The sequence below is a fragment of the Danio rerio genome, chromosome 9, assembly GCF_052040795.2.
Source record: "Danio rerio strain M-AB ecotype USA chromosome 9, GRCz13ab, whole genome shotgun sequence".
In the NCBI taxonomy this organism is placed as follows: domain Eukaryota; kingdom Metazoa; phylum Chordata; class Actinopteri; order Cypriniformes; family Danionidae; genus Danio; species Danio rerio.
In genome coordinates this window covers 14,266,083-14,283,611 of record NC_141029.1, presented here as the reverse complement: position 1 = coordinate 14,283,611, position 17,529 = coordinate 14,266,083, and the positions used below count along the sequence as shown (strand labels likewise).

Here is a 17,529-nt window from a genome sequence, read left to right as displayed (position 1 = left end):
GTATGCGTTTTTGCATTAATATTTTATAAAAGACTATTTACAGATTCTTTCACAACTGACAGTGCACGCACAGCCATGAGAAGAAAAAAGTAAATAATAAATTCTTCAATCTAAATGATTCAGAAAAACTTTACTATGTGCTTAAAGAGGATGAAATGACTCGTCAAAACTGGCTGCAAAATATACTTATATCATTCATTCATTTATTTTCTTGTTGGTTTAGTCCCTTTATTAATCCATGGTCGCCACAGTGGAATGAACCGCCAACTTATTCAGCAAGTTTTTACGCAGCGTATTTCAGCCGCAACCCATCTCTGGGAAACATCCACACACACATTCACACACACACACACACACATACAATACGGACAATTTAGTTTACCCAATTCACCTGTACCGCATGTCTTTGGACTGTGGGGGAAACTGGAGCACCCAGAGGAAACCCACGCGAACGCAGGGAGAACATGCAAACTCCACACAGAAATGCCAACTGAGCCGAGGCTCGAACCAGTGACCCAGCGACCTTCTTGCTGTGAGGCGACATCACTACCTACTGTGCCACTACTTTGCCCAATATATTTATATATATTTCATATAATACATTTTAATATATAAATGTGCCTAAGTTAAATAATCTACAAGTTTTAATCTTGTAATAACAATAATTTTCAGAAATATTTTCTATTTATTTTTCCTTTTTTCTATCGTTTATTTCTCCTTTGCTGATAAATTTATTAATATGATGATGTTAATATATTACATAGGCTATTTTATATACATATCTAAAATGCTTTGGCATTTAAGCTTGCTTGATCTTAAAAGAGAGAGAGGCAGATGTGGCTCCTGAATAGCATAAAAGTAACAGAAATAGTGGATTTCTTTTTTTTTTTTTACTTTGACCCATTGAAAACAAACAGTGTATAACAGTGCTATAATAATTAAAATTATTGTTAAATGTTAAAATATGTTTTGTTTGTCATACATAGTTAACTACTAATTTATGTCATGTGAGTAAATGTGTTTCAATCTGGGTACCACCGCAAGTTTATTTCAAACCTGTGGGAAGCACTGTATATATTCATTAAGTACATTACATAGATCCAAAGTGAGAGTAAATAAATGTATAATTTTACATTAAATGACTTTGTTTAGAACAGTTTATCAAATAATAATAAACAAATGTATTCTGGTTTCCATAAAAATACTGAGAACAATAAATCATGCTATTGAGCAGCAAATCATAATGTTAGAATAATATCTGCAGATCATGTGACTAAAGACTGGAGTAATGATGCTAAAAATTTCAGCACAGGAATCAATGACATGCTATATATTGAAGTAGAAAACACTCATTTCAAAGTACAGTAACATTCCACGCTATTATTAAAGTGGAAAGGCTGGGCACAGTGAACTTAATTCAAAAACATAAACAAGGAAAGTCTAAGCAAAGCCAAGCTTTTTAATAGTCGTTTATAAATGTGCTTTCTACAACAATATATTTGAAATGCTGCTGTTCATCGCTTGTCTCTTAATTTAAATAAATGTTTTTTTTAGCTTTATTAGTTTCCAATTAGCTTACAATCACTCTGAAATCTTTCAGTAAAGACCCCTCGTATTTTTTTACTACTATAATACACTTACGCAGTTTTTTTTTTTTTTTTACAATATGATTATATTAAAATCAGAGCGGCATCATTAGTTTGAGTATCAGTACATACAGTGAGCCAGTAACAGACTTTAACCAAAGGTTGCATATAATCACAAGTGTCAGTTATTATTAAAACTTTACACATACTGAGTGCTTGAATAATTCAGACTGTATATTGATGTTATTGATACAAAAATAATTAATCTTTAAGTCAAGTGATGGGTGTTGAAATGTAAATTAGTTGTCTGTCAGTCAAAAGGTCAGTATGAAAAGGTATACAAATGTTGTAACCGTGAGTAGAACGTGAGCCGCTTGTTGAGACCTGAAATAAACAAGCACATCTTGACTTGACCTGTAATCCGTGTCTATTTACTGTATATGGCACCTGCTCCATAAGACTGTGCGCGAGTTGGCACAGCTGCAGCTGGACTCACAAACCGACCCTCCTATGTAGTCTTCTCAAGCTGAATCTGGTTGTAACAGGCCTGAGGGCAGAAATAAACAGAGGGAAAGAGATTAGAGTAAAAGATGGAAGAGAATGAAAGGGGAGAATGAAATCCTTGAAGACTTTTAAGGCTTTTTAAATCAAACCCTTGGTCTGTACAAAAAAAATGGGGTCGTGTCATACATTAACCGCTCAGTTACGAGTCGTGAAAAAGTGTGCGTGGATAATTCTGAAACTGTAATTCTCACTTTGAGAGTTGTCAGCATGAATCCCAGTTGTCCCAGCTGTAGATTGCTGTCTGTGAGGTCTTCTATCAGACTCACTTCAGAGCCCAGGTTTCTGATCCTGCACATTCACAAGCAGGTTCTTTAGGTGAGCAGACAAACTGCACATACAGTACATTAAGATTATTTACCCCAAAAATGTACATTTTGTTATTAATTACTCACTCTCAAATCATTTCAATTCCCTTAGACCAGTGGTTCTCAAACTTTTTTCAAGTACCACCTCAGAAAAGAATTGTTTCTCCAAGTACCACCATATTGAAAAGTATTGAAATACAGCAGCGTAATAGGCCTAATATAGCAGCTACAGCTCTGTAACACTTCGGTAACACTTTACATTAAGGTTCATTAGTTAATGCATTTACTAACATGAACTAATTATGAACAACACATGTACAGCATTTATTAATCATAATTGAACATTTACTAATGCATTATTAACATCCAAGTCCGTGCTTGTTAACATTAGTTAATGCACCATGAGTTAACATGAACTAACAATGAACTACGGTATTTTAATTAACTAACGTTAACTAACATGAACAAATACAGTAGTAAATGTGTTGTTCATTGTTTGTTCATGTGAGTAAATGCATTAGTTAACATTAACTTTTGAACCTTATTGTGAAGTGTGACCTGCACAGTTAAAAAACAGGCAGATTAATTTCTATTATTAAGAATATTTGTTATTTTCAGCCACTTTAAACATTATAAATAGTTTGAACATTAACACTGTACTGTGCAGGTAAAAAGCAAAAAAAAAAAAACAATCAAACAAAATAAAATGTCAACATTTTAATTAAAATGTGCTTTTAAAGTTTAAATATAAATGGTAGACTACTGTTCTTAAAAAGAAAAAAAAACTAAAACTCCTGGACTTCAATGTAAGGTATTAACATTTAGTAGCCTATTCATTAAAACCTGGAAATGTAGCTTGGACCTCAATAAAATAGTCATCATATGCATGTAAATATATGACATATTCCTCCGCGTAACCACTAGAAGGTTGCCTGCGCACTACTAGTGGTAACCGTACTACAGTTTGAGAATCACTGCCTTGGACTATTGATTAATGACTAATTAAGGTATTTTAGAATAAATCCGAGAGCTCTCCCAAGACAGCAATGGTTCCGAGAGGTTCTAAATCCAAAAAGGGAAGCAAAAACATTCCATGTGACTTCAGTGGTTATTATGCAATCATATGTAGTTCCGGACCCTCCCTATTGTGCAGTGTGTGAACACAGCACCAACATAATGCTACCCCAGATGATCATGCAGTGTAAAAACAATGGCAATTTGATGATTTAGAAAGTCATGGAGTGTGAATTCGCCATTAATCAGTGTTTCAAAGATGAACAAAGTCTCAAGGGATAACATACTTTATAAATAACATTATAACAAACATTATAAATAAATAAACATACTTTTCACTTTGGCTTTAACTAATCCTGTAATAACCCCTTATTATGTGTGTAGCCATTTGTGAAAGAGATCAAAGTGCAGAATAAAAGGTATTGTTTTAGAAAAGAAAAAAGGTGTGAATTTGACTTCCTGCACAAACAATGTCTCCTTTTGCGTTGAAACACTAGTTGTGTTTGACCTAAATATTTAAAAGCATAATATAAACCCTTTCTGTGTCTCACTGGGTAGAACGGAGTTGAGGGTTAGGACAGGTTATAAGTAAGTGAAGAACAGGTGGAGGAGGGTGGCAGGGGTTATCACTAAGTTAATAGATGCGATCGGTAAGTGAAGAGTGGCTTTGGCGGCCTTCCGTAACTTGTGTAGCCCTATATAAAATAATACATTAACAAAATAAAAATCATACACAATTCACGTTTACAAAATTGAATTGTAAATACAAAACGCAGTTCGTAAATAAACAAATCACAATTCGGAAAATCTAAACACAGTTCATAATAACACACATACAATTTATTTGAGAAAATATTTCAGATTTTTACTTGTTTTATGAATTGTGTTTTGAATTTATTAATTTAATTTGTGTTCATAAATTGTGTTTTGAATTTACAAATTGGATTTTTTAATCGTGAATTGTGTTGTGCATGTTTGAGTTTGATTTTTGCAAATGTATTATTTTTGAGACTAATCTAGCTCCATATTGGATCCACTTGAGGGTTTGAGTAAATAAAAAAATTGGGTTGAACTGTCCCTTTATATCTACTGTATCAACAAACTGCGTAACCTGACCTCCTGTCCAAGCATGCCTTTGCACTTTTGTCATCAAAACGTTCAGACTACAATCGGACTACATTCGCACATGTGAAGAGAACTGTTTGCATAGGATTATTTTTAAACAAAAAAAAACTTATCACCATTCACTGCCATTTTAAGAATCACCAAGGATACAGCTTAAAAAATCTTCTTAAATGCTTTACTGAAGGAAAAAGTCACATACGTCTTGGATGACCTGAGGGTGAGTAAATTAAACAGAAATGTTCATATTTGGGTGGACTATCCCTTTAAGGTCAAAATGCAATGAAAGGTAATACCGTGCACGCAGCACCACATAGAGGAAAATTGGAAAGAGGTCGTCCATGCACCACAAAAAGTCCTGGCAAAGAATAGCCTGCACGTCCTGGGTGACTTCCTCAAAAGTCAGCTGTATCACCTGCAACTTGTCTGAAGGAGTGAATGCTGTGCTGTACAAAAAAAAAAAAAAAAAGGAGTAATTCAAAAGATTGTTAAAAATAAAGTGTTGCTGTGGTTTTTTCTAATTTTGTTGCACCAAGCTGTCTTTACCTGATCTGTTGCAGGGTTTCAACAGCAGTGGAAAAGCAGGCGTCTTTAGTACTAGGCAGAACCTGTCCATTAAACCCAAATGATCGAACATGAGATATTTTATACTGTTAACTTTTCCAACATTTTTTCTTTAAAATGAGAGAAAACGTCACCTTCTTTATTTCCCCCAATACAGAGATAGAAACCGGCCAGAATTTTCTGAAAAACAAGATGATAACATTCAACTATAACAAAAGCCATTGTAACTTTCTGGTCTTAAAATACAGGATCCACAAAAAGTATTTGGATACTTAAGCCAGCCTTATTGCATTACATATATACTTATATATATATATATATATATACTTATATATATATATATATATATATATATATATTGACAGTGCTCAAAAAGCAAGCAGGATAATATTTACTTTTGTTTATTTGTTATAAATGCTCATGTTGTTGCATGTACTTAAGTTTTGTTTGATGCATTCAAAAAGAGTGTTTACTTTGAGCAGGAAAAATTAAAGGTATAGTTTATATATATCTGACTGCTTGTATTAGGACAAGACTGTATTACAAATACACAGAAAGTGTATTTAAATATAATACATTTTAATACAAGAATTCTTGTGCTGTGAATATATATATATATATATATATATATATATATATATATATATATATATATATATATAAAATTTTAAATAAATCAAATTTGTTTGTTTTTTAAAATTTAATGATAACACTTTCTGTGAATCCCACATTTATGATGCATTATACAGGTATTCATAAATAGTGTAGTGATACAACGATATCAAAAATTTGGTTGATAAAAATAAACGGACAACTATTCATATTTGGAAGCTAATAATGTTTATACAGGCTGATAAATACAAAAGTTTATCAGTCAATGTACAGTTACTGCCAAAACATTGTGCATTAATATTCTTAACCTATAATAATGCCCACAATAAAAAAAGTTTAACAAATACTTTTCAAAGAGTAGTATGACAACTACAGTAACAGTAAACATACAGCGACATATTATAGTTCCCATAGTTATAATGTATCGTATGTCTCCAATCTTGACTGTCTATTAACCCCTTTATAACCTATTTTAGTAGTTTACAATGCATTATAAATACAGGTTTTACAGAAATAATTGTTTCAATTCATTTCTGCATTGACTTCTAACTGTTCACCACAGAAGTGTCTAAATACATTTGCCATATTAAATCAAAATAATTTGTTGTTAATTTGACATTTTAAATCTAATACATTTACTTAAACATATGCAACTGTCTGAAAATATGCTATTCCAAATTTCCTCCAACGGTGATGTTAAAGCTTGTGGTTCATTAATGGCAATTCAAACAGCACTGCATTACCTGATGGTAAATTACAATTTTGTCTATGTCTGTAGGAGCTAGATTTTCCATTGAACATATTAAATCGTCACTTGTTTTGTCATTAAATGTCTAAAAAGTGAATTAGTGTAATAATATATGTGTGACTGTCATGCAGTTTGAATTGGGCTTAAGAGTGCAAACACTTCTTGGGCCCACTGTAAAGACATCATACACACTGTAACACGATGTTATTCAACATAGTCCCATTGCTTTTGCCACTTACTGTTGCACCCCAAGGAATGCAAGAAGGGCTAGATCAGGCTGTTTGTTGAGTCTTAACACACAGTTCCAGTACAGCTCCTCCTCTCTCTCTTTCTCCAAAGTATAGAGGGTGAAGAGTGGAGGGTAGAGCCTCGGCAGTAGCACCGGCAGGAGGAGACTTGAGCTGCTCACGGTCCAACTGCAGCACACAATACACACACAAGCCTGTTTAACTCTTATGACAGTATACTGTACCCAATAAGAACACCAAAAGTGGGCGACAGAGCTAAAAATCATATTTTGATATATATATTTTTTTTGCTGAATCATAATAAACAGCGTCTCTGTATGTTCTTATATTTAGGGTGCTTTCACACCTACAATTTTTATTTTGGAACGTATCTCGTTTGCCCAGTTAGCGCGGTTCGTTTGGCATATGTGAACAGGGCAATCGCTCTCTGTTCCGCGCCAAAGTAATCGCTCCGAGATCGCTTGAATGAGGTGGTCTCGGCTCGATTGAAACTAACCCTGGAGTGGATCGATTGCAGTGAGAATCCCCAGTAATCTCGCATCTCCCTCCGGTCCTCAAATAAGCATCGTCGCGCACCCTTCTCACCCCTGCCCACCGCGTCTCTCCTCAGACACGTCGCGCGCATGCACCCTGTCAATCACCACCAAACCACCTCTTCTCCTGACAGCTTAGCGGGATGCTGCAAAATAAACCCTGACACTCTGACCAATGTAAGGAGAGTTTACTCGCACATGACTTGTTTTAGCTGTTTTGGTCGGATTAGAAACTTTGCAGTGTGAAAGCGAACCGCTCCAAGAGCAAAGAGCAACACTGTAACAATTGTAATCTCTGTTTCGGAACAACTGAATCGATTCTCAGGTGTGAAAGCACCCTTAGATGGTAAAAAGCAGTGGCTGTTTTCAGTTTTTTCTCTTCCTGCCTAATGTTGTTCAATGAAAAAGAGGTTGTGAACACAAACATAGTGAAGGTAACAATGTATCTTATGCTACACATTATGATAAAAAAACATCACTTTCTAAGGTTCTAACATTGACATTTAAATGCTAAAATAATGTTTTTTTTTAAAAGGCAGATGTTAAGACCAAACTATTTTTATTCCCCCATTACATTATTCACATGAAGCTTGCTGCTTTCATAAAAAATAAACTTATTTATAAGTAGGGCCAGAAGGAATTTGCGGACATTTTTTTCTATTTCTTCACAGAATTGTGGTACAAATCTGTGGATTTATGCATAATTATTTTGGGAGAATCATAACTAAAACCTTATTATATGAAATAAAAAAGTAACACCTTTTTAACTTTTATTTATTGTTGGATAAGTTGACGGTTCATTTTGCTGTGGTGACCCCTGATAAAAAAGGGCCTTAGCTGAAGTAAAAATTAATGAATGAATGGATGTTGGAAAAAGCAGCCATTGACTTCTATTGTATTTTTGGTTCCTAACATAGATGTCAATTGCTGCATTTTTTTCAAGATTTATCTTGTTTTGTATTCAACAGAAAACATAAACTCATAAACATTTAGAACCACTTGTATTTTTTATTTTAGCAGAAACTATATCTTACAAGACATTTAAAAAAAAAACTGAATGCCTAATTTATACATAAATGTTTGGCGGCCTACGAGGTTTGGAACAGTCTTCCTTATTAATGCAACTTAATGGGAGTAATCTGATTAATTGATCAGTATTAATAAAACGATAGCTCAGAAAGAGTGGTGAATTCTTACCCCTGCTGTGGAGGTTCTGAATGAGTACTGCTGTTCAGAGAGTCTGTTCCCTCATCTGAGGAACAAGACGAGTCCACAATAAAACCTCCATCCTCAGGGAGACCAGGAAACAGAAACCTGCGATAAACACACGCAACAACTGTTACAATCCCGTGAGTTTTGAGATTACGAAATGAATGCTATGCCTCATTGTTTGAATTAGCAAAGTTCGCTGTGTAGTAAAACAGTGAAACTGAAAGAAGAACCGAAACTTCACAACAAGCAAAATTTTTCCTATGAAGTTTGCAACATTTAAGGCACTGGAGTTTCTCATCTTGAAGCAATAAGCGGAAAGCCTGAGTGTAGTACCTGACTATGTGGAAAATGCGTGTTAGGTATGACTGGATCTCCTCCACTGCCTGCTGCAGGAGGCGTCTACTAGAGCCCACTCCAACATAAGTCATCCTGTACACGGTGACAAGGGTCTCCAGCAGCCAGCCCAGTGGGTGCAGAGGGGTATCACAAGCCTAAAGACAGATTTTACACCCACAAGAAAATATTACCTTTCAAATAAATCGAAAAAGAAGGCATTTTAAACAATGTTGGAAACCTGTAACCTATGGAAGATTAAAGGATAGGTAAACTTTCCAAAGATGAAAATTTACTTACTATTTACAGTACTCACTAGATACCCACAAAATAAAAAAAAAATACATATGATTAAGATATTTTTAAGAAAACTGAAAACCATCGACTTCCATAGTAGGAAAAACAAATACTATAGAAGTCAATGGCTACAGATTTCCAACATTTTCCTAAATGTCTTATTTTGTGTTGAGCAGAGAAATAAAAACTCATGAAGGTTTGAAACGAGTAAAGGGTGAGTAAACAATAACAGATTTTTTTTCATTTTATGGTGAACTATACTTTTAACGAGAACAGGTGTCCAACATTCTTCAAAATATCTTCTCCTGTTTACAACAGAAAAAAAAAAACTTGTTTGGAACAAGTAAAGGGTAAAATGCAGAATAATTAATACCAAATTTGCAAAATAGGTAAACTTTTCCTTTTGGGGTAAACTATACCTTTGAATGTTCAGACTATTATAAAGGAGCTGACAGCTGAGCGTTTTGAAAAGAGCGCTGGTGTTTTCAGCTTCATTGTATTTTATTATCTCCTAACCCCTACTCCAACCCTAAACCCACCCCTTACAGTAACATAAAAATGCTCATTATTGTTGTACACTGTGACAAAAATTATGCTATACTGATGTGCACAAGTGGCGACGCGGTGGCGCAGTGGGTTGCATGTTCGCCTCACAGCGAGAAGGTTGCTGGTTTGAGACATGGCTGGGTCATATGGCATTTCTGTGTGGAGTTTGCATATTCTCCCGGTGTGTGGGTTTCCTCCGGGTGCACAAGTCCAAAGACGTGTGGTACAGGTGATTTGGGCTAAAAATTGACTGTAGTGTATGAGTGTGTATGGATGTTTCCCAGTGATGGGTTGCAGCTAGAAGGGCATCCGCTGTGATCTGTACTGTTAGGTAGACTTTATTGTTTATATGTCTATGGACACCTCACCTTTACAAGATACCGACGGATGTTGTTGTAGGAATTTGCAGTAAAAGGGCCCTCATGTAGAGGAATCACCTCAAGACACTCCAGCATCTTAGTTTGTGATCGGCTCAACTCTTCTGAACTACACACACACACACACACACACACACACACACACACACACACACACACACACACACACACACACACACACACACACACACACACACACACACACACACACACACACACACAAACACACAAACACACAAACACACACACAAACACACACACACTGATGATTGCTTCACACACTCAAGAAATAGTTCACAAAATGCCATTTACAGACTCTCAAGCAGTTTATGAGTTTCTTTTTCTGATAAATACAAGATTCTTAATATTACATAAGAATGCTGGAAACCAGTATGCACTGACACACATGGTAAGACAAAAATACTATGAAAGTGAATGGCTACCGGTTTCTGACATTTTTTAAAATTATCTTCTTTTGTGTTTAATAAAAAAAAAAAACTACAAATTTGGAACAAGTGGATGTTGAGTAAACTAAATTTTCATGTATGGGTGAACTGCATTTAAGTGCACATGAACGTTTGTTTTTGCATAAGTTTAAAAATGATTTAATTATTAGAGAGTTCTTATTTATATTAAAGGGGTGGTCCACCACAATATCATATTTTAAAATTTAGTTGATGTAAAATGTAGCTGTGTAAACATAAACAACATCTCTGAATGTAAGATGTTCAAAGTTCAAAGCAAAGGGAGACTTTGGCTTTTTCAGAGTTAGTTTAGCGAAGCCTACAGCGAACGAACTTAGGGGACAACTAAAAAATACATCCGGGCTAGTGAGATCACAAGGGCTTCCTGTTACATGCATTCACCTCGCGCACACACCTTGCGCAGTGAAGGGGCGTGGCCAGATGCACTGTAATGTTATAGCAGAAAAAGCTAAAATGCCGTCCAAACACTGCTATTTGCACAAAAAAAATTCTGTATTTGGGCTTCCAAAGGACACGACACAAAGAGAGAATTGCTTACAATTAAATTTGACAAATATGTTGCAGAAAATTATTAAAAAGATATAGCTCTAGCAAAAACAAACTTCCAGAAACTCTCCCAGTTCAGCGCTGGATTTGGCTATTAACTCATCCAACTGACGAAGCTGTGGATGGTGAGCCACAACCTGGAGGTATGTTTATTTTATTATTAGCAGAGTAACTTTATATAATCAAAGTAAGATATATGTAAAAAAAAACAACAACAACGTGATTTTCTACAAGTGAAGCATGAGCACACAAGTGTTATAAGCACAATCAAGCCTTAAAAATACACTGTGGATCACCACTTTAAAATAAGCTCTTGAGTGAGACATCATAACCTTGAGAACTTATTCATTTAAATCTATGTATACTGTACATATAGCACATACCGATCTCTCTGTTGTCTGCGTTTGGCAGTGAGGGAGATGGCGATGTTCTCCCAGGCTTTCTCCAATGCCCCCTGACCAGCGGTTTCACAGCCTAGTCGACTCCAGCATTCCTCAAAGACGGCTTTCCACTTTTCTTCTGCAGGAACTGCATGTTGACCAGCCACACTACATACACACACATGCACACACATTTACAAACACTGTACATACTGTACACAAGAGGTGCAGCAGATCACAAGACTCACGGTTTGGATACCTAATAATGTTTATGAGATGATTTTCATAAAGAATAAATAAATACATCAAAGATAACTTTGCTAACCATTTAATTCTTGGACAACATTTATATAAATAGCAAAACAATAATAAAAATACAATTGTAAGAATACATCAGTAAAAACAAGTAAATAAGTCAGTAATAAGATCAAAATAGACAAATTAGCAATAGCATATATAAAATGCAAACTAATGGTTGGTTGCACAACCCAGAGTCAGGTCATGAAAGAGTTTCTACTGGGCCACAAGAGTGCAAAATTACTCTATATGTACCACTTTATTGTGACTTACCCCTTTAAGAACCAATATCCATATTTGTGCACAATCACAGATCAGACACCTGAAGCACCCTGCTGCTCCACTACTAGTATTCTAAATGTTTCGTTTTCCATGAGGGTATGAATCAGGTACAAACACAGTTGCTGTGTTCAAATTGTTTGAGATATCATTTGTGATATAGATAAAGTTTCACATACATACTTGATAACACCTACCAACCAAAATACCCCACCTCACCATACAAATAAGTTTGCAGACCCCTGGTCTAGGGCAGTGGTCCACAACCTTTTTATCACCGTGGACTATCAACGCTTGACAGTCTTACCACAGACCGGGGGTAGGGGAGAGCAAAGGGAAGGGAAGGGGGGTGGGTGTTGGTGTACACAGATTGCTAGGTGACCATTAAACTATTTTTCAGAGGATGAGAAGCTGACAAAACATTACTGCAATTCTGATACAAGTTTTATTTATGAAGAAAATGAGAAAGCACTGCAATGTTTGGGTTTTTGTGTTTGTCTGATTAGCCGACCAAAATGTGCTTATTTATTTGTTTACGTTTTAATGCCATATCAGCAGCATCATAGTGTACACAAATACACAATTTATTTCAGATAGATGTTGCATCTTTAATGTTGCATTTGTAAATAGTCAAGAGAAGTGAGTGATTTTATTGTCTTTTCTTGTTTGAATAATAGCTGATTTAATGACCCAATATTAAGATACACATACATTTTCCTTCTCAACTGTTTAGGTTTATTTAAGAAATAACTGACTGTTTATGTTTATGAGGATACTCAGCAAGATTTACCAAGAAGCAATTAAAAATAATACTTTAAAAATTAAAACACTTAAGAAGATGTAATTTCGTTGAATGCTTAGCATAATACACACAGAAAGCATGCCTTAAGTGCAAATTTTAGTTTCCTTTTAGATCTTCTTACATATGAATTGTTGAAAATCATTAATCTACTGTGAAACACGCTATGTATTTGTTTAACAGTGATCCATAGAATCATTTTAATATTTATTATTCAGCTCTCTGGAATACTTGATTTTGATTTATCAATCATTGGTTAATCGTGTTATACGCAGGTAACAACGTGTGAAACTAATAACATCTGGGCCATCTTGCTATAATAATATAATAGTAATATAAATAGGTCAGTGTAGACTGCATCTGTCCAATTGAAACCTTTTTCTTTCTAAAGATTAACAATTAAATAAAGAGTACTAGTACATTATTACAGCTCAGATCAATGTTTTGTGTCTAATTGATCAGTTTTGTGGCAAGTAGCCGTGTAATAAGCAGCATAATGTACATCTACTGTAGGTGGTTGTTTACACAGTATAAAGCCTTCAGTCTTGTACAAAAGCTCTCTGCTTCATATCAAGCTGCCTTATAAGCCTGATATGTTTATTGTGCAAAAACAACTGTTTACATGTATTATCCCTTACATAAACATCATACAACATACAAAAATAGACTAGACCAATGCATTATTTATTAACACTTACGGCATCTTGATATCTCTCCTTGCTATTTCAAAGGGTTTTGTAAAAGTTCCAGCCACTCTCAGTCCAGACCCCCAGTGGCCGTCAAAGACACCATCAAAAGAGTCTCCATTAGGCATGAACAGAATTCCCTACACAAATCACAAATGTGGTTTAGACAGATTTACGGTCAGATTCAATAAACAGGGCAAATTAGTGCTGTAGTGCAATTCCATTAAAGAGCAGATGAAAGGGGAACGTTCTGCTGATACTGCGCAAATTAAAGAACACAAGCACAGCAGTTCATTTTCTTAATGCGCAATGAAGTGCATAAAGCAGAGCAAATTAAGTAAAAAATAAACACAGCCAATATTTATGAAGTATATATAATAAACTAATACATAATTCATAAAAATCACTATTTTTAAAACAATACTTTAACTTTAGATTGAACCAAATCAAGCTCATGAATCATTTCAACTTAACCCTTGTGTGCTGTTTGGGATGTTTTCATCCATTTTGAGTCTTAATTTGAATGCATGATTATTTGGTGTCAAGGCGATTCAATCAAAAAAAAAATGTAAAATGAAAGTCAATGGGGCAAAAATAGCCGCTGACATAACAAAAGGGGGCAGCGTGGTGGCGCAGCTGGTAGAGCTGTCGCCTTACAGCAAGAAGGTCACTGATTCTAGAATTCTAGATCCTCAGCTGGGTCAGCTGGCATTTCTGTGTGGAGTTTGCATGTTCTTTCAGCGTTCGCGTGGGTTTTCTCTGGGTCCTCTGGTTTCCCCCACAAGTCCAATTTAAGACATGTGCTATAGGTTAATTGGGTAAGCTAAAATTGTCCGTTGTGTATGTGTACATAAGAGTGTATGGGTGTTTCCCAGTGTTGAGTTGCGGCTGGAAGGGCATCTGCTGCGTAAAATATGCTGGATAAGTTGGCGGTTCATTCCGCTGTGGCGACCCCTGATTAATAAAGGGACTAAACCAATAAGAAAATTAATCAATGACTGAATAACGTAAGGTAAATAAAAGCTAAAAAAAAGTTAATTTTAACAATACACAAGGGTTAAATTAAGTGAAACTGACTTGAAGAGCTTGAATAACTTAAAGTGGAAACATTACTTGCTTTAAGTTATAATTACCATAAAAAACATGTTATCATAACTTATTGATCATATCATTGTTACGGTGTACGAAGCATAGTCACATCATACTAGTCTTACCTTTCCACACAGTGTCCAGTCATCCTGAAAGTCGCCCTCAAAGACTGTGTCGTCATCACAAAGAAGAGTCCCATTGCCCTGTATCAGATGAAAAAAAATATATACAGAAATTAAAATTTTAAATTAAAAAATGAAACAAAAAAAAGGAATTTATTTATTTTCCTTCGGCTTAGTCCCTTATTCATCAGGATTTTCCACAGCAGAATAAACCACCAAGTATTCCGACATATGTTTTATGCAGCAGATGCCCTTCCAGCCCCAACCCAGTACTAATCACAGAACCACCCACAAAAGAAATAACAAAAGAAAATAATAAAAAATTTATATATAAATTTAAAAATATATATAAATTTATATATATATATATATATATATATATATATATATATATATATATATATATATATATATATATATATACAGTATATATATATATATATATATATATATATATATATATATATATATATACATATATACATATATATACATATATACATATATATATATATATATATATATATATATATATATATATATATATATATATATACAATGCAAAACACTACACGCATTTTGTTTAGTGTAGTTGTATTATATCTTAATGACTTCAACTCAACTGACCATCATTCTGTTATTACAGAAGTTTCCTTCATAATACAATCCGAATTGTGTGATAACAACCCCGTCTCCGTGACGCTGGTCATCATGCCATATCCCCATGTACTTCTCTCCTCTAGAAAATACAGAAATAAGTTTATGAATTGTTAATAACTGGAAGTTATTTCAGATCTTCAGTTTAGCAACTACATGCACTTACCTGCTAAAGTCATCACACACCCCGTAGCCTGTCCTCTTCCCTTGAACCCACTGACCCACAAACACACTACTGGAGGAGGGAGAGGCCACTTTCCCACTGCGTAACATGCCGTGACCATGACGCATGTTCTCTCTGAAAGAGCCCTCATAGACTTCACCTGAAGCATACCTGCAGACACAGAGCAGTTAGAGGATTAAGATGTAGATATTATTAGTTAGACATTGGAATTTTTCATACAAATTTTCATTATTATTACCAGAAAGTGCCAAAGCCATGCATTTTTCCTTCCTTCCAGTGACCTTGGTAACGCTCAAACTTGTTGAAGGTGGTACTGGGCGTCATAAAATCTCCAAACCTACACAGAACAGTAAATTTAAAATGTATTTTTGCAATACAGTATAAACGTTTAGTCAGCATGTTTTTTCCGCTTAGTTTGAAAGAAGATTATTGTAGATTTATTAATACTGCATTAAAAAACACTAATATTGTGGAATATTGATACAATTTAAATTAGGAGACTGTAGTAGTTTCTAAATATTTAAATTTTTAAATGTATTGCTGTGATGGCAAAACTCTCATACACCATTCTTCAGAAATGAACCTAATATAATGATGAACTAATTAAGAAATATTTCTGATTATCGATGTTGCTAATGTGCGGCTTAATATTTCTGTTACTATAATAATAATAGTTTTAATAATTGTTATAATGATAATAATCATAATAATAATAATAATAATAGGGGGTCACGGTGGCGCAGTGAGCAGCATGATCGCCTCACAGCAAGATGCTTTGCTGGTTGGAGCCTCGGTTGTGTCAGTTGGCAATTATGTTTGTATGTTCTTCCTGTGTTGGCTTGGGTTTCCTCTTGGTGCTGCGGTTTCCCCCACAAGTCCTAAGACATGTGGTATAGGTGAATAAGGTAAGCTAAATTATCTGTGGTGTATTTGTTTAAATGAGTGTGTATGGATGTCATGGGTTGCAGCTAGAAGGGCCTTGACTGTGTACAACATATGCTGGAAAAGTTGGCGCTTCATTCTGCTGTAGTGACCGCAGATTGATAAATGGACTAAGCCAAAAAGGAAATGAATGAATGAAATAACTAATGAATTAATAATAATAATAATAACACTATTAAATATTTCTATTAATAAATAAATAACTGACCTTTTGAACAGTAGTCCACATACTAAACACATCTGTAAACATAAATATAACAGTGTGTACTGACCCATCTTCCAGTCCACTCTTGAATGTGCCACAGTACATTGTCCCATCAGGCCACTTCAAATTCCCTCTATAAAAAAAAAAAATGAGCCACTGTAAATTCAGCTACAACAAGAGGTGCATGATATTACTGACAAAAAAATATCTTGAATGCATATGTGCTGGTCCCTTGGTTAGTTTATGAGTCATTCTATAAATTGAGTCAACGATTTGTATAACACAGCAGATTTGTTCAGAAACAAAGCATGTGATAGACAGTCTTTAAAAGAGAAGTATATAGTGGGCCACAAAACAATGTGACTGCTATATATGGCAATTTGCATTTCTGAACTGCACGTATGATGCAAACTTCACTGATTAAGCCAAGGCACAAGGTTTGTAAATGTTAGTGAAGTGATCCACTGATGATGGTAAATACTAATGACATGGCGGATGGAAAAATTACATACAAACCACAAACTACAGAACATAGAATATAGGATATTGACTTATCGCACAACATATAGAGATGACTTCAATCATTTTTGGTGATGCAATATATATCACCCATACATAAAAAACAATTCTAGCAACATTTTAGCTGATTGTAAAACGTCTCTATCTCTATTATAGTTGTCAGTGTTAGTGTGGTTAAAAAAACACTGTAGTATTTACTGTAAATTACTTCAGCATATTTTCATAAGGGTGTCTGACAACTGAAAATAGATCTGGTAGCATATATTGTAGCCTCTGTT

The 17,529-nt window shown here is 34.8% G+C and overlaps 1 protein-coding gene across 2 annotated transcripts in view; it reads right to left on the bottom strand.

Moving 5' to 3' along the window:
- Window positions 1-1,028: 1,028 nt before the first annotated feature.
- The window catches only part of als2a (alsin Rho guanine nucleotide exchange factor ALS2 a), a 43,345-nt gene continuing 26,844 nt past the window's right edge, over window positions 1,029-17,529 (bottom strand). For both annotated transcript variants that reach the window (XM_087267573.1, XM_087267574.1), the window contains exons 19-34: window positions 16,800-16,865; window positions 15,824-15,922; window positions 15,568-15,735; window positions 15,372-15,483; window positions 14,748-14,825; window positions 13,546-13,673; window positions 11,476-11,640; window positions 10,053-10,170; window positions 8,842-8,999; window positions 8,494-8,610; window positions 6,755-6,931; window positions 5,290-5,335; window positions 5,138-5,199; window positions 4,888-5,037; window positions 2,342-2,438; window positions 1,029-2,133 (exon numbers count right to left, since the gene is read on the bottom strand). In XM_087267573.1, the coding sequence (XP_087123699.1) occupies window positions 2,095-2,133; window positions 2,342-2,438; window positions 4,888-5,037; window positions 5,138-5,199; window positions 5,290-5,335; window positions 6,755-6,931; window positions 8,494-8,610; window positions 8,842-8,999; window positions 10,053-10,170; window positions 11,476-11,640; window positions 13,546-13,673; window positions 14,748-14,825; window positions 15,372-15,483; window positions 15,568-15,735; window positions 15,824-15,922; window positions 16,800-16,865 (1,780 nt within the window). In that variant the 3' untranslated portion in view covers window positions 1,029-2,094. The remainder of the gene's footprint in view (window positions 2,134-2,341; window positions 2,439-4,887; window positions 5,038-5,137; window positions 5,200-5,289; window positions 5,336-6,754; window positions 6,932-8,493; window positions 8,611-8,841; window positions 9,000-10,052; window positions 10,171-11,475; window positions 11,641-13,545; window positions 13,674-14,747; window positions 14,826-15,371; window positions 15,484-15,567; window positions 15,736-15,823; window positions 15,923-16,799; window positions 16,866-17,529) is intronic.